The sequence below is a fragment of the Heliangelus exortis genome, chromosome 2 (genome assembly GCF_036169615.1).
Source record: "Heliangelus exortis chromosome 2, bHelExo1.hap1, whole genome shotgun sequence".
Classification (NCBI taxonomy): domain Eukaryota; kingdom Metazoa; phylum Chordata; class Aves; order Apodiformes; family Trochilidae; genus Heliangelus; species Heliangelus exortis.
Window position 1 is genome coordinate 11022400 of NC_092423.1, and position 23476 is coordinate 11045875.

Genomic DNA, 23476 nt, shown 5'->3' on the forward strand with positions numbered 1-23476 from the left:
TGCAATGGGAAGTTTAATTTCTTTCCATTTCCTTGGCCTGTAAATTACTTAGGGCAGTTGTTGGCTCAAATTCTCACCTTCTTCTGTTCCATGAATACTGGCTGTGCCATGTTTCCCTCCTGACCCTGCCTCATGGAAACATTTTTCTCTTCATGCATGCAGCTGCTTTTTTAAATCTGTCTTTTCTCAGCAGCCTCCTGCTTCACTCCTGCCTTTTCCCTGATAGAGAGACTTGGGAATTTTTTTTCAATGTTCCTGAACATTTTGGCTTAGGATAACCTCTTTTTTTTCTGTGTGTTTATCCTCCTACCTCCATAACTTCCCACTTCCAGGTCTTATCCCAAAGGCCCTTGGCTGAGCTCAGCAGGTGGTAGGTAGGTAGGTCATCCAAGCCTCAAGCTTGAAGTGGGAGCAGCAGGGATGTGAGTCCCAGCACCTGGAGCAACCTCATTTGACATGGGCTCACCTAGGTGAGAAAATCAAAATGTAGGCACAAAAACAAGGTGTCTGATACCACTGGGTTAAATTATCTCAATTGTTTGGCCCATACCTGCACATGTACAATCTTTTCTGACCTTACCTGCCTTTCACCTCCCTTTTACACCAAGTGCAAGTACAGGTCTTTTCCCAGTGCCTCTCCCTGGCATTTCCAAACTTTTCCCACATGCTGCCACTTAGACATGGAAGTCCTTCCCTGTTGTGGTGCTTCCACTGGCTTCAGACCTCTTCACTGGACACTACCCTGTATGAAGCCTATCATCCACCATCATCATTCTACCAAGCATGAAATTAAAATAATACCAACTTTGTGCTTTTAGAATCAGGCCATTAACTGATTATAGCTGTGCAATATTTTTGAATATAATTTTTTTAAACTTATTATTAGTTGTATTCTGGGATCCCTGGGGAAGGACTTGTTTTGTTTTGTGTTTATTTTCTCCTTGGATGGATTGTAGAGAACACCATAGTGCCATGGCTTTGAAGAAATCTTGCCCTTGCAGACTAGAAAGAAAGTCCTGGTACTGATTTGAACTCTTGTGATGCAGCACAACCTGCTTAGAGGATCTGTGGTTGACCTCAAATTCCCAGGACAGTTCCCAGGATCAGGATGCATGCTAAAAACACGGAAATGTAGAGCTGATGCTGGTTTGCTGGGCAACCTGGAATTTGAGCCATTTGAGACAGGACTTTATACTCTGAACTTCTCCGCTGGGCTAGCAAAGAAACAAAGACTTAGAATTTCACCCTTTGAAATCAATTGGAAAACAGGGTAGGGCAGAACATCTTTAGTGGCTGAGAGGCAGCTCTGCAGTCACGGTATTTTTGGAAAAGGCCAATGGAAATAGGCAGACCACATTTCCTAGGGGTTGTCCAAGGCTTCTGAATTGGTACAGAGGTTATAGCCCCACATGTGTGACCAAGCAGTTTCTCAGATTTTTCCACTGGCAGAAACCTCCAGAAGAGACAAAACACCTGGAGCAAGAACTGACAGATGAGCAATGTGCTGGTAGCAAGACCTTGCAACAAAAGTGATAAGTGACAAATCTGAGGAGTTTTACAGTACTAATGCTTGTTATTGCTTCTCACAAAATGTTACCAAGCTTACAATAATCTTTACACTTTCAGCAAAAATGTGAACAGTATATTTGAATATATTAAAAAGAATTAAAAAAACATTTCACAAAAAACATTTGTTGCCATATGAAAGTCTTTCAGCAATAAATGCCCACACCAGTATTTAAACATTGTTAAAAGTAGAATGATTTGTACTAATAAATTATGCAACAAGAGAGGTAAACAAAATAAAATTACAGTATAACTCTCCATGTTCCTCCACTGAACATCCACAGCCCTCGGAAGCTCCATTTTAGATGACTAATTAAGAAACTGATATTTTCAGAGCAACAAAAATAAAAGCTTTTATTTGTTCATTTGAATATAAAACAGGCGTTATCACAGATGTACAAAGCGTACTGGTGGTTTAACATACAAGAAGGTTGCTGTCCTTTGCACATAAAAATTTTTGTTTGAAACTGTGATTGGCTGAGTTACATGAATTTCTCTAACCAGTCACCACACTCTATGAAATAACGCTGCTAACATTCAACTGATAAAAGGGACAGTCTTCCCTTGGGTAAAGTGTCAAGCAGGATTAAATATATATAATAAACAAGCACCATGAGGAATCTGCTCCTGTTTGATTAGTTTTGTGTTTAAATGTTCATTGTGTACCCTCTTTTTTTGTGCATGTGCATCAAGTTGATTACATGGTTTTGTCTGACTTCAAAAGCACAAGGTCACAAGACAAACATTTTATACATTCTCATGAATGGTTTATCTACAGTACAATTTCTAATACAGAACAATCCTTCTTTATTGCTCAGTCTGATGGTGCTTAAATGTTTTTTTCCTTTTGCTTGCACAACAAAACCAGAAACTCAGTTTATTTTTTCTCTTAATTCAGGATTTAACAACCATGGATGACAGGTTGCAGAAGAGAGCTGTTATTAACTGCGTTTCACAACTGCATTGCAGTTCTTTTATTCTCTATAAATGCAAAGTTGACTTCGTGAAGGTTAAAGTGATGCTCTGAACGACAGCAAGATTTGTTTTGCAGTACTGAGATCAGCGATAGCAGGACTCCACTACTTCACACACTGCAATTATGTTTGTAATCAATCAACATCTTGTCTGAAACCTTACAACAACTCGCCATTAAGAACAGATTTTATTCTTTTTAGGGAGCAGAAAATGAATTTGACAAAATATAGGATTGGTCTGCAGAGCATGAATGGGGCTATTCACAGGACAGGGAGGGCAGAAAGGATGGTCTGAAAGAAAAGGCGTCTGACGTGGCAAGATGCTCTGTACTGTACATGCAGACTAAAACGTCCCTACCTCTTAAAAGATTTTAAACACCCAGCATCGAGACTCCCTTATACGAGATATAAACATGGTTACATTTGCCCTGCAACAATCTTAGTCATGCATATCCGGTGATGAGAGCCAGCACATGGACGTCATCTGGGACAATAAGAAAAGCATTCTTGGACTGCAGCTGGTAAATCCCACTCTGGATCACAAACAGGTCAATTCAGTTACAACCACATGAAGGAAGAGGAAGGTTTTAAAAAAAGGGGCTCGGGGTGCAGGGAAGACAACAGAACTGGGGAATCAAACCTCTCTTTTATCCAAAGGTAGTAAAATGAAGGCAGCTGTGATGCATGTTTCCTACTCTTCTCCCGCGATGGCCTCAGACGGGAGGCCCCGGGACTCTTCCGTTCTTTCAACAGGCAGATGGGTTCCTCTGATGTTTTAATGTGTTTAGGGACTAGTTAGCAGATGCACGATTCGTGCCAAATTGGTTGTAGTGACTGTATGCTCCTCTCTGTTAAGGAATAAATTAAAGACCATCGAAACAATCGTTTCCTGTAAATGTAAACTGGATGCATTGGCCACCGAGCTATGTGTCCTAGCTGAGAGGCAAATTGATAACTGTGCAAATAACCCCAAAACTTTTCCTTATAGCAATAAAAACACCAACTAAAACAATGAAAAAAATTGTGCAACAAAGTTCTGCAGCTAGACAACAGTGCTATTCCTCAACCTGCCTTTTCTAAATCTAACAAGTGTATGCACATGCCAGCACGAATATTTATTGTTGCCTCCATGGCAAAGAAAACAAAATTATTGTAGTGCATTTTTAGTCTTAAATTCATTCACTGCCTTAAAGGCAGCAATAATTCCACTTGCTGGTATCTAGAGGATTCTTTTTGACAGGGATACTTAGCAATCCAGGATTGCTTTTTTTTTTTCTTCAAAAAATTTGTGAGTAACATTTGATTATCTACAGTGGGAGACACCATGCAAGTGACAAGTACTGCATTTTAAACTTTAAAATCTTTTGTCATTAGTGATTTTATATTTCATATATATATATTTGATGTGATACTATCCACTCAAGATAATACAACACTTTGTTTTTTATATTAGCAAACATTTCAAGAATTGAATATTCTTGAATGTTTTTTCTCTTTTATACTTCTAAAGAGATCAAAATAAATTAAACGCTTTGTACATAATTACAGAAGAAGTAGTTAACTTATTTTATCTTTTTAGTTTAGTACAAAGATATTTGCAAGTTCATTGCCGAAATACACCTTATTTATAAATTTCTTCCATTCTAATGCTAACAACAAAGGCTCTTTGGCCTTTGGGCTTTCAGCATCTCGGACAAAAAGCTGCAAGATTTCTAATTGAAAGGTGCTACTTTGGGTATTCTCCTCGTACCACTACATAGTTTCCTAAGATGTGGGATCTAAAATGGCTTAAGTTAGTAATGGATCTGTATTCATCAGCTTTTTATGACATATTAAAACAAATGAAGAAAACAATTATTTGTATTAGTCTGCAAATTGTTTTAAAAGAATCCATTTGGAGGGCAGAATAATAAAAGAAAAAGTCTACTTCAGCTTCCTTAATGTAAAATACAAAGCCACATTTACTCAAAAAGCAGTATTGTCCAATAAGCAAAAAAATTAAAAAAAAAGTTTTAAATGGGCTTTTCCAACACACTGAAGGGCCTTACCCCATAGTCTTTCTTTTCTAAAATTTAGTGGTAAAAGAAAACATTTCACATTTTATTTCCTGCCAATCGTGACTGCTTTGAAAAGTCGTAATAGAAACAGTTCCATTCTGATGAGTGTCAGCATCTTATCTGCACACTTTTTAGTGGACACAAAAAAATTTTATACATCTATGGTAAAGTCCATGGAAGCTTTAAGGTACTAAACTACATGTTGTAGGCCACATAGATGGGATCTAGCTGGTCTGCCAAAAATCCATCTCGTAGGTGCATACGTTGTTTCTCTCCACGGGAGTTGATAGGAATTACACCAATGTCCACAACCACCACCACCCCTACAATCAGATAATGTTCCTCCAGGACCACGTTGGTGACCAGAGGAACCAGGTCCAAAGCTTCTTGCTCTGATCCATCCAGCTCAACTACAACGACCAATAAATTTGTCCAGGTAAACACCGCACTGGAATGAAATAAAAAAGCAGAATTAGTGGTAGGGTTTTTACCCATTTCATTTTTTACCTTTTTAATTTCATCTTGTTTACTGTTTTTTTCAACTCCTAGGGTTCCCTCTGTATGCTGATCACATAGCCTAAGTAACAAGAGACAACGTGTCTTGCAAGGAGGGCAGAAGAACAGCCCCGCTAACTCTTGCTTTAGTATTACTGCAACATTAACTCTTTGGCCTAAACTTTACAGAAATTCCAATGTAATCCTTGCCTGTCAATGTGAGGTCCCCCCGAAGCCACAGAGCTACCACAGCACTGCTGTGTTCATGAAGGGTTTCATGAGCTATGTGTGGGTGGATGTGACTTTGGGGGTTTTTTAAGAGCTGCCAGAAGAGTGAAGGAGTTTAAAAGATGAGACAGTGATACAGCACCAAAGAAACACTGGGACCATAGCCCAAGCTGAAATATCTTTGGTATAAACACTGCCTAGGGAAGGGTGTGGAGATTTGGGAATGTTTACATGGTACAGAGGTCCTGGGGTGGCTGGGGAGGTGGCTTCCTCACTTGCACACTGCTAGGCTAACATGACTACGTCTGCCCTCTGCATTGGGCTGGCTGCTGTTGAGTCAGGTCAGAGCTCAGCACAAAAGAGCTGTGATTTTTCTGTATCAATTGTTCTATACAGAAATAAGCTCTCTCTCCCTCTGTCTTACATGGGCTTCTGTCGGGTTTAAGGGACAGCAGTTTTTACATTCTTTATTCAGGTTCCTTTATATTCTTTATAGCAGGTGAGATGGTGATGGGAACACCACTACCATTACTATCTCCTCTTTACTAAAAGAACTTTGGAAGACTCCAACATTTTTGTGAAGCATTTGAGCCAGGTACATTGAAGCATTGAATCAGGTACATTCTGGTTATTGATACCAACTGCCTTTTCTGGATAAGGATAATGCATGTATCCTTCCACCTGGGGAGGCTGGGAGGCAACGAAGGGCTGCTGTATGCTTCTCTCCATCCTCCTCCCCATGTCTCAAATGCATCCAAAGCCTCTGAATTCTCACAGGAGGTGAGTAGGACTGATGCTCCACAAAAAACCCTCATTTTTCCCTGGAGGTGTTTAAGGCACGGAAGATGGTTGTTTCTTCCTTATTCTATAGTATAAAATAACACTTATGCACGTAACTCATACATCAAGACCTGTACTTTCTCATCCTTTACCTTATAAAATCAGAGGATAATTTCCCAGAACTGTCTTGTGTATAAGCATCTGAAAAAATTTATATGCTGACTTCAGAAAGAGCCACTTATGCTTAGGTCAACACTTGATTGAGACAGAAGTGCACTGTTTTGGTCTATGAAGACAATTCTGAAAATCCTCGTACTTTGGAAACACCTTGCTCTACACAAAAGTTAGCTAAGAAAATGTGTTCCATGTCAATGCTTAACAGATGGATTTTAGGAGAAAAGTACTTATTATTAAAAAAGATTTCATTTTCAAATCTTGCCAAATTCTTTGGTGCCTACTGATCTGGAAAACCAATGGGCAGCCAAAGCAAGGCTGTGCAGGCTCCTTTTGACTTAGTACTGCTATGAAGGGAATTTTAATTTGTAATTATGTTTTCACATACGTTCTAATAAATTTTGATTGATGCTGAATATTAACAAAGTGAAGAATCAGTATGCACAGGTGCCCATCTTCATAGAGGTGCTAGAATATTTACTGTATATATATGTTGTACAAACATCTAAATTAGCATGATATGTATTTTAACAAAAAAGCCTGGGGAAATCTTATTAAAGTATACATTAGCACCTCAAACCATGCCTTCAACATACTGTTAGCTTGTTAGTTGGAAAAGCAATTAAAGCAGCAGGAGCAGCTGCCTAAAAGTGGCTTAGAAGAACACTTGAGTTCAGAATACTGACTTCCAAAACCTTCATGAACTTTCTATTAAGTCCTAGAGCCACTGACAGTCCCGAGAGAGTTTCAATTTAATTTAAAACTAATTTCTTATATCATGACTGTAACTCACTGTAAGTACAAGGAAATACTGCCATTTATGTTCCCACCACTTGAGAAGAAGATACATTGGCCAACATATATCACTTCTGACTACCCTAAGGTTCTAGCCCTGATGAGTAATAATAGAAAGGGAAAAAAAAAGCCAAGCCCAAAACTAGGGACTTGACTTTTCTTCATTTTCTCAAGAAATTATGGAGTCACATCCAAGAGATGCAACACAGCCAATGCACTGAGCTGGGAACAGCCCCTCCTGCAGCTTCCATGCTACCAAATGCTTCAGAAAAATCAAGGAAGTTGTTGAAACAGCTCCAGAGAAAGAGGCTCATAATGATTCTCTTCTTCAAATATCTCATGTAGCTTTACGTATTTGTCATTATGCAGAGAGAGAGCAACCATTTTTAGCAAATTCCAGGAAGCTATGTTCTGTTCTGCTTCTCTTTCAAGGGTTTGAAGTTTAAATGAGCCAACAACGTATTTTAATTAAAACACATTCATTATTTCTCCAGATATTTTGCAGTATTAAAAACACTTTCAAACATGCCTGGTGTATTTACAGATCACAATAAAAGAAGGCTCTGCCTCTCTTGCTTGTTAAGTATTTAGACAAAGAAGGCCCAGAGTCAGAGGTTGTTGATTTTGTGCTAAAATTCTTTAAGAGACAAAGATAATTCTATATGACCTTTCAGATCTGATCCTCAATGGCAGAAGCTGTACAGCCAGATCACTGGACCACAACAGGTCACTGCTTTCCTCAATAATGTTAAAAGTTATAAAATGAGCATGTGTTTCTTGGAAGCTGAGGTTATTTTTACACTCTATTGACTGGACATACCCAGCACATTCTGTTTGCAATAGGTATCAATGCAGTTAAGGCCTTATGGGGACACTGGAAATGAAACAGCAGCAGCCTCCAACAAGAAGAGAGCCTCATGACAGAGGCTTATAAAAAGTATATATAAAAAGAAATATTTTACGGGGTATTATTTCATTTAGGAATGTTCCCCAAAGACAGGAGGAGCTCTAAGAGAAGCTGAAAGGGAAGTTGAGTGAGAAAAGTCAAGGACAGTCAAGACTAGGACTATGAGACAACTCCATGGTGGTGTCTCCAGGAAGCTATCAGGCAGAGGCTGGGAACTGTGAGCAAACCTGATGTTGCTGCTTTAAATTACTGTGTGTCCATTTTCTGCAGGGACATCAGAGAAGCAACTAACTCATCATCAATCTCTCTTCTTTGAGGAAAAAAACAGCCCTGAAGACTTATGGTCTTTGGGCAAAGGGTAGTACTAGTACAGCATGTTGTCTGAAATCTAGCTCATGTGCTTTGGATGTTATCACCCAAGTACTGGGAGGAGTTAAGTCACCAATAGTTATCTGCATTCACTTCTACCTTACTGCAGAAATTCAGTGGCCTTACTCCAACCCTTGTTCAGTTGTCACCATCCCAGTCAGGATTTCCATGATAATGGAGATGTGCTCCCATGGGTCATAAAACAATAGGAACATACTTCAAGCATTTTTGGCCACTGAAATCCATGATAGCAATTGCAGTGCTATCCATGATAGCAATGATAGCAGTGTGACTTGGCTACTTCATTCACTGACCAAGAGCTGACACTCTGAGGACACACAGGTCTCTGACAAACAGGTACTGCTGAACACATCGATTTATGAATCTTTGGCCATCTTCTAATAGTGCTGTCCCTAAATAGCTTGATCTGAAAACTTTTCCTACACTGCTGATGCTGATCTGACACATTTTCAAAGAGAATTTCACAGCATCCTTGAAGTGTTCACACTGGCTATCTGAGGCCATAGAATCCCCACCCTGTGTAATGGCAAGATGGCAATAGACCATACAGTGATGATGCTCTGGGGGGACAGCAACAAAGTAAGACCTCAGCTACCATCAGCCAAGCAATTATCTACTTTATTTTTAATATGCATTTAAGAAAAAAACCAAGATTCATTGACTAAGGAAAGCAATCTGGTTGCTGCACTTCATTATGAAGTTTGCTGCTCCAGGACACACCTCTGCAGACAGGATTGAAAAGAAAAATTTAGGGCCACATCCAACACTCACTAAATTGCTTTGGCTGTTGTGACAGGTTCCTTTTGGTTAAAAGGAGAACTGAGCTGAGGTTAAATCAAAAGAAAACAACTACCTGACTCAGTCTTCTGATGCAATAACAATAAATAACTACTTGTTCCCATGTTGGCCTTGAGAAATGATTACCTGCTATGTGAATATGATGATGTGATACATTGATTAAGACAATATCATTATTAACTTAATGATTTACTGCTTCGGTTTCCATAGTGACTTGGATTTGATCACTGCTTGAATTACTGATAACCGATTCAAAAGTAACAGTGTGTTCACTAATAAAGTTTATTAGTGTCTTCATTTATTTAAAATTGTCTGTTTGTCTACTCCTTCTAATAAGACTCCTAAAGCTTGAATTCATACCATTTTGCCTTTCCTGGTCAGAATATAAATCTCAAATTCTAAGAAACAGCTACTGACCTACCTGAGAGCTGCTTGGACCTCTCAAATTAAAAGTTTAATCCTTCACTGCACTTCAAAACCACAGAAAAAGAGAATCATTGAGTGGTCTAAGCAGGAAACAGTTCTTCCTGATTAAATCTATTTGTGAAAAGTTTCATCCTAAGGACATATTTACAGCTTGGTTACAAATCCTGTGGCCATCCAGACAGGCCATTTCCTGGATCACCCACAATATCCGAGACAGATACCCAGACACTATTGATATTTTAGCTTTATGTAAGGGCCCCAGGGTTATAATCCTTACCATTCTGTGATGCTCTTGTGTGCTCTAATTACAGAGGTTTCGATATCAATTGGATGGTATCTCATCCCTCGTAACTCCATGGCTTCATCTAATGCACCCACAACATAAAGTGCATCATGGCGTTCTGGTTGTTAAGGAAAAAAAAAAAAGATATTAATCATTCTATTCTACAGTGTATTAAATTACAAAAATGTTTACATTAATAAATTAGTAATATAATGTAAATTATCCTTGAGTTTCTGAAATCCCAAAGTGTTTTCCAAACTAATAAGAATTTTCCATTACTGAAGCAGAGCAGAGCAGAAAGCAGAAGAACAGAAAGCAGAAACACTATTCCCATTTGAAAACAAGAAAGGTGGAAGTCTTTGCCCAAAGACAGTGGCATAAATTCCTGTTTTTCTCCCAGATGGATGCAGAATAGACTGCTTTTTTAAGATGCCCTAAAAAGACAATAGGCTCCTTGTTCCTCTTTCTTTTGAAACAGAAAGGATGAATTTGATCCTAACAGTACACATTATGTTCTTCCAGTAGTTTTGAGATGGTCAGTACTGAGGCTTAAAGTGTATTCCAGAGGTGTTTATCAATAAACTAGAAATATGTACTATGTGCCAGATAGCTCATTTAGACAAATTGCAAGCTCCAGAGCATAATGTTCTTATAGTAAAAATTTTTATTGACTAAATAAATAAATAAGGCTGAAATGACACTTTTAAAAAAAATATAAGGCTGATAATAAATGACTTCATGTTATCCAAAAAGAAAGAATATTCACCAATAGACCTAAAAGCAAGCAACTGGCTCTTTTCGTGCTAATTTAGATAGCTGCTAGGTGGTAATGTAATGGCAATAGAGAGCTTTCTGCACTGGGAGCCAAAAATGGGAGAAGAGAGACTTAGTGACTCTTTGCACAAGATACTTAAGTCTTAACACCCTCAGAACATCCTGAACTTGCTCAAGGCTGGACTACCATTATGAAATGAAAAAAAGCCTGTGGAACTGAAAGTAAATCTCTTCGGGAAGATGCTAACACAAGGACACGGGCAGCAGTTGTAATCCATGGTGATTACTAAAGTGCTTTCAGATTTGATGAATTCACTCTTTGGCTGAGTAGCTGCTGTTCTAATTGCAGTGACAGCAGGGCCCTGGGATCCCTTCTGGAGGTGCCTCCAGCATTGCCAGAAACCAGACTGTGCCACCAGCCTCCAGTGCTACCTCAGCTCCCTCAGTGCCTCCTGGGGCACTGTGCTCTGCAAAGTCACAGAAAAGTAATGTTTTCCCAAGCAAAGATTTTGTGTGCCTGGAAGTGCTGTGTGGGTTACATGTGTGCATGAGATTAGGAATGTCATAGAAACAAAGAGTGAAATCCTGTGTGTTCCTGACAGAAATCCAAACTCCCCTTTAGCTTCTTCTGCTGCTTGTATTACATTTCAGTAGCCACCCCCACAGGTTTAAAAACAGGGAAATTCAAAGAATGTACAGTTTCTGAAAACAAGTTTGTAACAGAGAAATTATCAAAGAAGGTGGCTGTGACAAGAGGGACAGGGCTAAGACTCACACCAAGGCTTTTTCTATCTGCATGAACACATTCCTGTGGATACAACTGTGAGAACAAACGGTGACATTTTAAGCTGCATTTCATATTTTTCAAATTGAAGTACCTGGCACAATAGCAGTGCCAAAAAGTCACCAATGGAATGGATTTAGAGCACCTGAGGCATGGCAAAGGAAAACAACTCTTTCAGCAGGGAACTCTAATTGTCTGATTTATTTTCTGATTCTTATAACTAAGACTTTCTTACAGTTCTGCAACTTTCACAGACTGAACACGTTGGGTAGCACAGGCCAAGAGACTCAAAATAACCCAAATTCTGTGCACAGACCTAGAAGAGAAGAAAGCTCTTACCTCCATTTGCATCAGTGAGTTCTGTTCTTCTCAGGAACCCCAAATAACCAGTTCGAGCCCATATAGTCTGTGTGTCTCCAAAGCTGAGTCTTGAATTAAAATGATCAGATTGCAGAGATTCATCTCCGTAGATGGTAAAATACCCACTGGCATTGTGAGTGCTGTGAACCCATATCTAAGTTAAAAGCAATTATACTGTATTAATTCAAGTAGCTTTGCAGAATGAAGCATTATTGAAAATTCTTGATGCAAACATTTTTAGTCATAGCTAGATAATACTAAAATGCCCCTTTACACTGTTTCTGAACCTGCAACTGACCCAGTTTTAGGCAGAGATACTCTATTTGGCCCTCAATGAAGTTGGAATACAGATCTGAGCCATGCTTGTAGACAGGGATGCTGGAGTCATAGCTGTCTTGCAGCCCTCTGGCCCCAGGTTTGCCTTGAAGGGCTCAGCTGGCTCTGAGGTCAGCTTGGGTATTGTCTTTCAGAAGAGCTTACAGACCACAGTGTTATTTCCACTGTCCTCAGTGTTATTTCCACTGTCTCCCACCCAGTTCAATGTATGTACTCCAACAGGACACCACGCTCCTTATGCACCAGATCATTTTAAAGAGAGAAGCCAGGGAGTTTCACCTGTGGAAAAGGATTAATTTCATCTAGCTCAAGGCATTGTGGAAATTTTAATGATTTCATAGGAATGAAATCTTACAGATGAATCTCACAAATTAGATTGTATTTTAATTATGACTAAGCAAATTCTTCATTTTGTTAATTAGATCTTTAATTGCTCATTGAAAATAACATTTTTTTCTCTCGCTAGAAACATAAAATAAATTGGAAAAACATATAGCCTCACTAAACCCAACTAATGAGAGTACTTCAGTGCACTGAAGCACAATGATTATAAAGAGAATAGCACTAGAAAACCATCAAGTTGAAATTAGACTAATCAATAAATATTTTTTCATGTAGGTTTCCAGCAGAATTGGTGAAGCAGCAAGTAGAAAATACAGTTAGAAAAAGAATGGTTTTTTTCTATTTTTAACAAACTTGAGCTAATATTAGCCTTTATCAAGTATGTTATTAGTAATTGTAATAATGCTGTAAATACCATGCTAAACACTTTGCATACTACAAAGGTCTGCAGAAGTCACAATTTTCCTAACCAAGTATTTGCTAGGACATATTATAGGAAACCATTGGCATACATGGTGATAGCTTTATCCCTGCAACTTAGTTCAGAGCATACAAAGGCTAAATTTTCATGACTGACCTCACCAAGATGAGAATCTCCCAGGGGTCCCTTTGTTTCTGGATTAGCAATAATGATTCGTACTCCTGGGAGGATCTATTGAAAGCAAACAAGAGACAGTAAGAAAGCAGACACTGGCTTATGCAATCATTTTCTGACTCTGTCCCCCCAAAAAACCTCATTATGAAACAGAAGAAATCCTTAAAAAGTCAGAGCAGACTTAGAACAACAACAAAAAAAAATAGTGTGTAGATGTAATAAATTTTGAGATATCTGGGAAAACCTACAAAGCCTCTTCTCTTTGATCATTAAAAATCAAACGTTCACCTACAATACCAAAATACAATACAAATGGTCCAAGTCTCTGAGAGTATATGTTAGAAGAGGGGAAAAACCCAACAACCAACCACTAGTCACAGGAAACTTTGGCCTGAAACAAAGCCAGGGGCACTGTGAAATGTCCCCATAATCAGAACTGCTTCATGTAATGGACATTCAACCACTACAGACTTGGGCAGATATTAAACCCTAAAATAGAAAAGGAAACATCCATGAGTGTTTGCAAAGCTCTGGTTAGAAAGCTTTAGATGACCATCCACAACACCAAGGGCAGTCAGTGAGCAGGCAGTGCCTGGGGGGGTTGGTGCAGCAGCACCTCTTCCTTGACCCAAAGGCAGAGCAGTGACCTTGGTCACTGGAGCATGGCCAGACAGCAGAAGGGACAGAGCTGGAAGTTGGGACAGTCCTTGCATGGGTGGTCAGTAGCCTACAAGTACAGTGTTGGTAATCTCAGAGCAGTTCTGAGTGGAGGTGGCTCCACATCAATAAATCTGCCTTCATTATTGGCACATTTGTTGGTTGTTTCAAGAGTGAGATGTGGAGGATAAATTATATTCTTTTAGGATAACTGAGGGAGGTGCAGCTTCTGAGAGAGCAGAAATGCATCAGTAGCACCTTCATGCTGTAACCTCAACAGTAAAGAAAGGTCCTCAGTCTGCACAGCTGACAAAGCCTTCCTTAACACTACATTTATGTAAAAATGAACATAAATGAAAATTTACTGAAAATATTTACCCTAAGAGGTATGCCTAAATCTTCTTTCAGTACTTACTTTTCCTGACTCCATGAGGGGCAAACTATGTGGAGATCCTCTTTCAACTAAACGAACTCTGTAAAATACATGTAAAAATAATATGCATAATACACAGTTGCATTTATTTGCTTTTCATTAGCATTCATTTCAAAAAGGAACAGTTAATGGTCACAGAGATTGATGTTATTTTTGGAACAGATCAAGTTCACATCCTGTACTACATGATCAGGCCCAATATTTATTCTCAGCCATGACTTATGTCTGGGAAAAAAAAAAAGATGTGTGTGAATGTTTCCTTAAACATTAAATTCTTGAAATGTAGCTGGGGCCTTCTATTTGTTTTTATGGAATTTTGTAAATGGAATTCCATAGACAAATTTATTCATGAGAGGAATCTAAAATATTGATTTCCCACAAGAACATCATAAATGGCAGGGCACAGACACAAAAGCATGCAAGACGAGTGAGCAGCCACATTCCATGAGTAGCTAACAGCTGAAATCAAAGTCAAATCAAAATAGCTCATAACCTGGCCTCAGCTTGCCATCTCTACTTACAATGTTTTAATGATTTTCAATAGATAGTGGTTGATAAACATTAAAAAAAAAAATAAAAAAAATAAATGAAAAATGTTATTACTGCTGAGGCCAGACCCCTTCTTTGAGTGAAACTTTCTGGGCTTTCCTTTCTTAGATAACATGTTCCTACTAAAGGACAAGAAATGGAGCTCTCCTTTAGTGGTATGATGGTCTTTAAGGACATTTCCCATTTAACCTTAGACAAGTACACAGTAAGTCAGAATGAAAGAGATTTGAAGTCCTAAAATAGCTGATGATCTCAGTCAGCAGAAAGTGAAGAAAATTTGGTAACAAAAATAATTTTGTCTCTGAAGTGAGATGACTTTAAAGCTTTAACACACCAAAAAAACCTTGAACTTTCCATTCCTGAACATTTTTCATAATAACTTAACTAATCTAAATCTGGACTTCTGCCAAAAGAGCTGTTCTTACCCTTTTTCTCCCCTTAGCTTTGTGACAGAATAAAAAATCAAAACACAACAGAAGATGCCAAAAAAAGAGCTCTGTAAAAGTTAAAGATGAAACATCAGAAGAGAGGAAGACACGGCTAGGAATAGATGGGTGGAGAACTAGATCCAGCTCAACTGATCATAAAACTCCAGTCTGTTAGGAGCAGCCACACTAAATCTTTCTCGGACTGTTTTGAGGTCTTTTTATAGACAGGGTACTGCAGTGCTCAGTTTGGAAATGGAGGGATGAGACACAGAGAGATCTCAGCTAGAAGTCCCTTTGGAGAAGAACAAAGCTTTGGCAACTTCAGGCCCTAAACATAAAGGAGATGGAAAAAGATCTCTCTTCTTTTTTTTTCCCATACTATTTTTTTTGCTCCAAAAGTCTTCTAACAAAGCTGGGACTGTTGAGGTAAAGGCAGAAATAGTGAATAGTGTTTTATCTGCAGTTTTGGGAATCTCTCAACATTGATGGACTGGGCAGGGCTAAGCCCTGAGGCACTGCATGTCAGTGCAAACAGTTCCTTGGACTAACAGCAAGAGGTACAGCTCTAATACTCAGGAATTTCAGGCTGATTTTACAAGTCATTTTGAGAGGAAAAGGATGTCAAGCACTCAACAAAGGACACTGTCTGGAACAGGCACAGCTAGAAAGCTGCAGCCTGATCTGCTCTTGTGCAAAGGTGAGCATCTCCATGCTGGTTCCAACAGGAATCATCTTCCAACGTTTGCTTGACTGCCACAAAGCTCCCAGACAGAGCTTGTTGCTCTAATTACCACTTCTGTGTGTTACCTTTAATTCTGTATTGTCTTCCTTTTATACTGTATTGCTGTCTCAAACCTCTGCTGTGTTAGCAGCATTCACACATACGTTTGCCGCTCATTTTCTTTTGAGCTTCCCATCAGCTGAAGAGCTGCAGGGTCATCAATGGCTCCACAGCAAAAGCAGCAAAACCATCCATCTGTTGAACCAGGGACACAGATACAGGGCAGCAGAAACCCAGGCCACAGAAACTTCACTGCACAGTGTACACACAAGGCTAACTTAATGCTTCTCTACAAAGGGCGAGTTTACATAAGCCACACTTGCACTGCTGTTCAAATTGCAAGCTAAATCATCAGTATTTGGGAATATATAGCAAAGACTTTAAAAATAGCACTGTGCATATTGAAAGAAAAAAATAATATATTGCAAAACTCAGTTGCCAGTAATGCCTATATTTCTGACTCTTTATATGTATTTTTTTTCTGTAAAATCGGTACTAGTGTAGAAATATTAAATGTCTTTAACTGAATTCTTCCAAACACCTGATATCTCCAATCTTTACATAAGTATTTGCAGATAGGTAACTGCTCTTAGAAGTACCAGTCATCGTCTCAACTTCTTGGTATCTCCTTTGACAGAGTTAACTCATTTGTTACAGACCAACATCTGTCAAATAGATTTAGTCTTAGAAAAGAGATCACTGAAAAGACCTCAGCCATATGCAATGGTAAGAAAGATGGCATAACAAAGGTCAGGAAATACTTTATTTGAATTTAAGATTGGTTTAAAAAGAATTTCATTTGGATAACTGCAGCAGTAAACCTCTGGGGCAGGAAAAGAGTACGTCAGAGCTTTGCAGCCACCCAGAGATTGTGTTGGCCTTTGCTTCTTTCCTGTTCCTAAGCCATGCCTCAATGAAGTGTTGCTGAACTCCAGGCCTAGCAGAAATCATATATCACGAAGCTATAGTGAATATACATGAATCAACATTCATAAATCTGACCATTTCTTTTCTCCTCACTTTTGGCATCTGTGCCTCCCACCTTGTTCTTATTATCGCTAGTGTATTCTTCTTGTTCTCTTCTCCACCTGTTTCTTTTAACCTCATCTGATTTTTTGGCACATGATGATCCAGAAGGTGCAATTTCTCAGTTTTTGATTCTGTTAAAACCTCTCCCACTCTGCCTTTCCACCTCACATCCCTACAGAGCTACCACAGCAGCACGCTAAACATAGAAACATTTCCTGGAGATTTTCTGGGAGGGCCTGGTTAGAGCTTACAGACTTGGATTCCCTTTTAAAAAGTTTCTCCGAGGCTCACAGTCCACCTGGGAACATGCTGTTAGACTTCTCACAGTTCTGAAATAACAAAAGATATTTTCCCACAAAGAGATTTCAAAAAAATTGAAGTAGAACATTAGAATTTGATGCTACTGACTCTTACGTGCATACTTAATTTTAAGTGTGTAATAGTCTTATTAATCCTACTGGGACAAAGACTGTGAATAAATTATGGACACTAGGCAGTAATTTCTATGCCACAGCAAAAAATAGTTCAATCTTTCTCACTTTTCCCTGAGAGATTTCCATTTTTCCACTGATGAAACAGCAGACATGACTGATATCTCGTTCACTTTCCCTCATGAGCATCACTATCAAGGCTGGTCTGGCAAGCAAGGTGAAAAGGCAGAGCACAGGGCCCGTCACACCCCTGAAAACAAACACCTGTGAATTACCCACGTCATGCTGGCAAAGAAAACCATAGCTCTTCACAGCCTTCTTAGGACAGTGTTAGTAAACCTCCAAATTCACAAATAATCATAGAATGATATGGGTTGGAAGGGACTTTAGAAGGTCATCTAGTCCGACACCCCCTGCAATGAGTAGGGACATCTTTAACTATATCAGGTTGCTCAGAGCCCTGTCGAACCCAATGCTGAATGTTTCCAGGGATGGAGCATCTACCACCTCTCTAGGCAGCCTGTTAATCATAATGAGACCCCAGACAGCAGAGGTGAGAAAGGTCAAGTCCTGTTTCCCCGCAGCACTTCAGTTGTTCTTTGTTAAGAATGAAAGCAAAGTGAGTACAGAACCTTCCTGCTGTTTTCTGTTGCCTTTGAGTCAGGGAATGATAGAATGGTTTGGGTTGGGAGCGACCTTAAAGGTCATCTATTGCCATCCCCTGCATGGGCAGGGAGACCTCCCACTATACCAGGTCACTGGGAAAGGCAGAGGAGAACATGTCAGAACACCCAGCCTGGCCCAAAGAGTCTGAAAATCAAGTGCACAGAAGAAAAACACTGCCCTTGGGTTTGCAGCTGAGCTCAGATGGAAAATATAAATGAGTGAGCCAATGCAGGGCAGGTAAGGAGTTTCTCTTTCACCAAATTGTCTCACTAGAGGGAAGAGGCAGAAGACATTAAAGAATCACTGCACTGTTATTAAACCATAAGCATGATAATATGCAATTAATCTGTAGTATTTACACACTATAATATAAGGCAGTATAATTTTTAGAATTTTCTTCACTTGTTCCTAAGGTTTTAAAAAATTGTTTACTAGAGCTGTACAGTTTCACAGCTGCCTACCTTTCACAGCTTGGCTACTGGGATTTAACAGGGAATGTAGCTACAACACCAGCATGTGCTAAATTTCTTCTCTTGCTACAGTTTAATACAATGGAGAGATTTCACCTCCTTTAAATCAAACACTTACTACAGAAAAGTAGGACTAAAATCTAACTTCAGAATGAAAGCTGGCAAACTATAACTAACTGGCACTGTAATCACTATGCAGCAAAGGGATATGATATTAAAATACAGTAACAATGTCTTTCTGCCATTCTTACATTAAACTGCAAATTTTGTTTATGTTTCTTTTTAGACCTGAAAACACTCCAAAATATATTCCACAGCTTGCTAGTATTTCACACTAATCAGAGAGTTTGTCAGCAGAGCTATTAACTATTGCTTTGGGAATCTGCAGGAGCTGGAGTGTGCAGAGTGGTACTAACCCACATTACGATGCCAAAACTGGGCAAGCTTTCAAAGCTGGCTGTGCTTTTGCTCTGAGAAAGATTTTGGATTCTGTGATTCTAATAGAGATAGAAAGAAGCTACTAGTTCATCCAAGTCTCGCTCCCTGCCAAAAAAAGACTGTTCCCCACAGTGCACTTTCTAGTGCTTTTTCTATGCCTGTTACAGTATTTCAAATGATGGGGCTTCTTCCACTTCTTTTCAGAGTTTATTTCTCAGCTGGATGTGTTTCACAGTGAGGAGGCCTTTCACTGTGAAGCTTGGCATGAACTGTTCTTAGCTTCCTCTTCTAATTTCTAACTAGCTCTCCATCTCCAATTCAAGAGATTTTCCCACTGTTCCTTTTCTTTCAAAATATAACTCAGCTGAAGAGTTTGTGTTTTACGCCAACACTGGGCCAAAACCTACATCTTGAACTGTTTTTCTTCCCTTTCTAGCCATTCCTACAAGCTGAGCCATGGTAACTGCCCTCCTTCTCCTCCCTGCCAGTGTGCCAGCATCTGCTGCTGTTAGCCAGGCTTGGGAACAGAATCACTGCATCTGCCATCACCTCAAGCTCTTTTTATCCTGTCAATGAAACCAACCCTTAATTATTATTTGTCCTCCTATCTTGAGCAGTCTGTTCTCACACCATGGCATTTTGCAGTCAAGCCAGATTGGAAGTCCAGCTTTTTTGATTTAATACTTTTGTTGTGTTATTTTGCACTGTAATTTATTTCAGAAGCTGTATTGGATATTTCCACTATAGAACACCTTCAGTAAAAACACAAAGTGAAAACCAGAAAGGATGTGAAGCAAGTACAAACTAAGATATATTGAAAATACATTGTATGTATAGGAAATACCAACGTATGTCTCCTAAGTTCCCTCCTTGTCCATAGCCTTGGGTCATGTTCATTCCAGCCCTGTTTTGTAGGTCTTCCAGCTGATTGTCACCTTATATTAGAAGTGGGGCTTGTGGGGAAGAAGTGGATATTTTTCTATCCTGTAGGAAACTGATATTTTGAAAATTTTTTGTGTATTAAACTGAAAACTAAAAATGAAACCTAGAAAGGAGCTGTAAACTGAATATGAAAAAAAAATTGTTGCTTGTCAGAAAAAGAGGATATTTATGCTGAGTATTTCAGATTTTTTTTGTTTTATTTTGAAATTTAAATTACTAACTCTCCAAACTGAAAATACTTTAACCACTATCATCAGCAAAAATTCAAAAGTTAAGGTTCAGTGTTTTGACCACTTAAGAGATTTCTACCTTTTTCTTTAAGCTGGAAAAAATCTGTGGAATTAGAGCTTACTGAGTTTATGGTACTGGTGGCTTTCTGAGGCCAATGACTTGTGAGGTCTGTGCCATCTCATCAGGTTTAGAGCACCTCAAACCTCAATATTAACACTTAACCTACTCAAGGTAAAAGATGGCTGTATGTCAAAGGGGGCAATAATAGATTTTAATTGCCCCTTTGGACCTCACAGAGAGTTAATGAATAACTGAGAGCTGGGATTTTCTGCAACTGGGCTCAGCAGATCAGGGAGCGCACTTCAAAGTTTCTCTCTTGCTACTACAGGCAAGTAATTTTCAAGTATGATTGATCACTTGAAGTTTCAAAGTAAGTAAGTAACTAGTAACTAGTTAATAATAAATAACTACTAGTTAATAGTAAGTAACTATTTCACTGTCACTTGCCATTAGTGACAGTTGCTCCTGCTGACACATCTCCACCCCTATCCTCTTTTTCCTAAGACATTACCACGAAATGGTTATCCCTCCATGCTGTGACTGTGCTACAGTGCACTGCTGTGGCTACAGCTTAAACAATAATTTAGCTAAGTAGTTCTTTTGTCTGGCAAGCCTATAATAAGAGTATTTTTCAAGGTGGATGGGATAGAAGTGTTTGGCAATTAGGAGAAAAACTCCTGTGGCTTTGTTGCTTGGTATTACCTTTTGACAGAGCCTGCATTTGAGAGTGAGCTCAGAATACAAATAGTCTATAAAAATAAATCCTAAGTAACCATCTTCACAGGTCTTTGAAATTCTACATGTGTTTCCTTCTTTCCTCCAAAATCACCTTTGTCAACGAGACAATGTCTGAGCAAGTCTGATGGGAGGTCAGAGCCCTCTGAACATCCCCAAACTCCAAAAAGAGAAATAAGATTTAAGACAACATACAAATGACTCCTAAGAAATCATGTATGCTAATGAACTAAGTATATACAAGGGTCACTTCTTTTTAAGAGTGACCTAATTTTCAAACCAATTTGCATCACTCCAATTCATTGACCACACAGGAAGAGAAGACACCTATTTGTGCTCCTCCTGTTTTTTCAACAAATACAGAGTGTGATCAGATTGAAATAATTGTTCTAATGAAAGAGTGGGAGTATTTCAGTGATATTTCAGAGCATTTGGATACCACAAAGCACACACTGAATGAGAGATAAACTAAAAAATTAGTAATTTGAAGTCAAATACATCTTGGTGCTTCTAGTCTATTTGGATATCAATGTGGATAAAAGGGATGCTTGGGCTTTCAGTTTACATCTTTACTGCTTCAAAAGCATGTGTTATAAAAGCCACTATCTTATGGTGTCTTGGTATGATGAGAAAAGGATCTCTCTCCCTCTTTTTTCTATCTTCCTAGCACTTCTCAGCTTTTAGCTTATTCAGGTATCTTGTGCTTAGTCACCTGAAAAGCTTTCTGAGGAGAACACAACTGGTCTAAAATGATGATGGAGTGATCTGAAAACCAGCAGTTGAGACAGTGGGACAAGAATATCAATGTGATTATTCTATTTCTTTTTCTTTTTTGGGGAGGTAGGGGGTAAGGGTGTTTTCCCAGAGAAATGCAGCAACAATCATGAGAGGATGCTCATGCCTGGAGTTGGGTCTGACCTGCACAGTGAGCCTGCAAGTGGTACCAACCCTGTTGTGCCAGCATAGCCTGATGCCAGGTCCCAGCTCATGCCCAGCTAAGCATTAATTCACCTATTATTCCTTTTGGATCTGAGGCAATCCCTCTAAACTTCATCACTCTGAAGTGCAGGGGCATATCAGCCACTACGTGCTAACTGTGGAATCTTCTGTTTTTCACTAAACAGCCTAGGTGGGACTTCCCTGTCTTTGCTTCCTCTTTCTTGGCCATCCTGAGGACGCTCTGATTTTTAGAATGTCAATGAGATGCTGAGTACAACAATACTGATGTACTGTCAGCAAGAGCAACTCTGAACTGTATACTCTTGCTATTGGGATGCTACTCAGTTTCCAAAAAGAGGTGTCTGCGCTTTGAGGCTGCACAGTGTGCCTGGGATATCTCCTCAGTGCTTGTGAAAACAGCACAAGCTCCATAGGAGACCCTGCTGGAGCAGCTGGAGCATATAAAGGTGCAGTAGATGCTCACAGCTGGGCAATACCTTTTCCAGTATCATAACTGATGCCAGCCACTGACCACTTGGTTGCAACCCCTTAGTACAAGTTTCCTGTGTCACCAGGTGAGCCCATTCCCAGACATTTCCCTCAGGTGGCAACTATGGTCAGAGCTGCAGAGTCCCAGGAGGCAAACCCCTGGACTGGTGGATCAAAAAGACACAGAAGGTGTTTGAGGACCTGCAACCTAACCCAAGAAGCAAACCATCCAAATCCAGTGAGAGCTGCGAGGAAATGCCTACATTTGGTTATATCTCTACCCAAACTGTTCATAGAACAGGCATTTTGATCTGAACTCCTACTAAAGAACGTTTCTATAAGCTGTGAAGAGTGCAAATATATACTAGTAGATGAGCTTGAAATAGTTGTATTCAAACTGATTATTAAATCTTACATGTGTGAATAGGATTTGAACAATCTCAATGAACTACAGCTGCTTTTTTTCAGCAACTAGAATGTGTTATCATGCCAAGAAAAATGAAAAAAAAAGATGTTTAGTCTTTTTCAAGTTCTGTAAAATATCTTCTAAAATAGAAAATGAAATTTTTCCCATCTTAATTGTACAGTATAAATCTTTCATATTGTTTTGGGGGCTGCAAAGAGTCAGTGGCTTGTGACTCACAGCTATGTACAGCAATCTTTCAGTTACTGTTAAGCAATAGTGACATTCAGTTCCACTAAAATGGTTAGAAACAGCAAGTGTGAAGCAACAATGTCAAATAAAGTTGTTTTCTCCCATAATTTATGACCTATGAATCTAATTGTAAATTCCACAAACTGAGTAAATGAGGCAAAGCTTTAATCCATCAAACTAAAATCTACATTACCACAACCTGAGAAGCTCTAGAGATCATCTCTCATATTCTGTAGAACTACTCACTAAATATATATTAGTACACTGCTAAGTCTGATCTCACAGAATGTCTCTGGATGGTAAAGACCTTCAAGATCATCCAGTCCAACCAACCTTGGTAACTATGACTGCTTCTCAATGACATGCTAAGGCAGAGAAAAAGTATACCCACGGTTTACGCAGCTTTTACAGACAAGAAATCTTATTGCCTCTATGTAAATAGATAAAAATTCTTTTTTTTGTTTATAATTTTTATCAAC

General features: G+C 39.1%; 1 protein-coding gene across 6 annotated transcripts in view; it reads right to left on the reverse strand.

Annotated features, from left to right (window-relative positions):
• Positions 1-1893: 1893 nt before the first annotated feature.
• Positions 1894-23476, reverse strand: part of DIP2C (disco interacting protein 2 homolog C) — a 302091-nt gene continuing 280508 nt past the window's right edge. For 4 of the 6 annotated variants that reach the window (XM_071734773.1, XM_071734770.1, XM_071734771.1 and 1 more), the window contains 5 exons: positions 14137-14194; positions 13047-13121; positions 11771-11945; positions 9868-9991; positions 4474-5045 (listed from right to left, as the gene is read on the reverse strand). In XM_071734773.1, the coding sequence (XP_071590874.1) occupies positions 4793-5045; positions 9868-9991; positions 11771-11945; positions 13047-13121; positions 14137-14194 (685 nt within the window). In that variant the 3' untranslated portion in view covers positions 4474-4792. Of the gene's footprint in view, positions 5046-9867; positions 9992-11770; positions 11946-13046; positions 13122-14136; positions 14195-23476 lie in introns of all 6 variants that reach the window. The other 2 variants (XM_071734774.1, XM_071734772.1) reach the window with 1 other exon arrangement.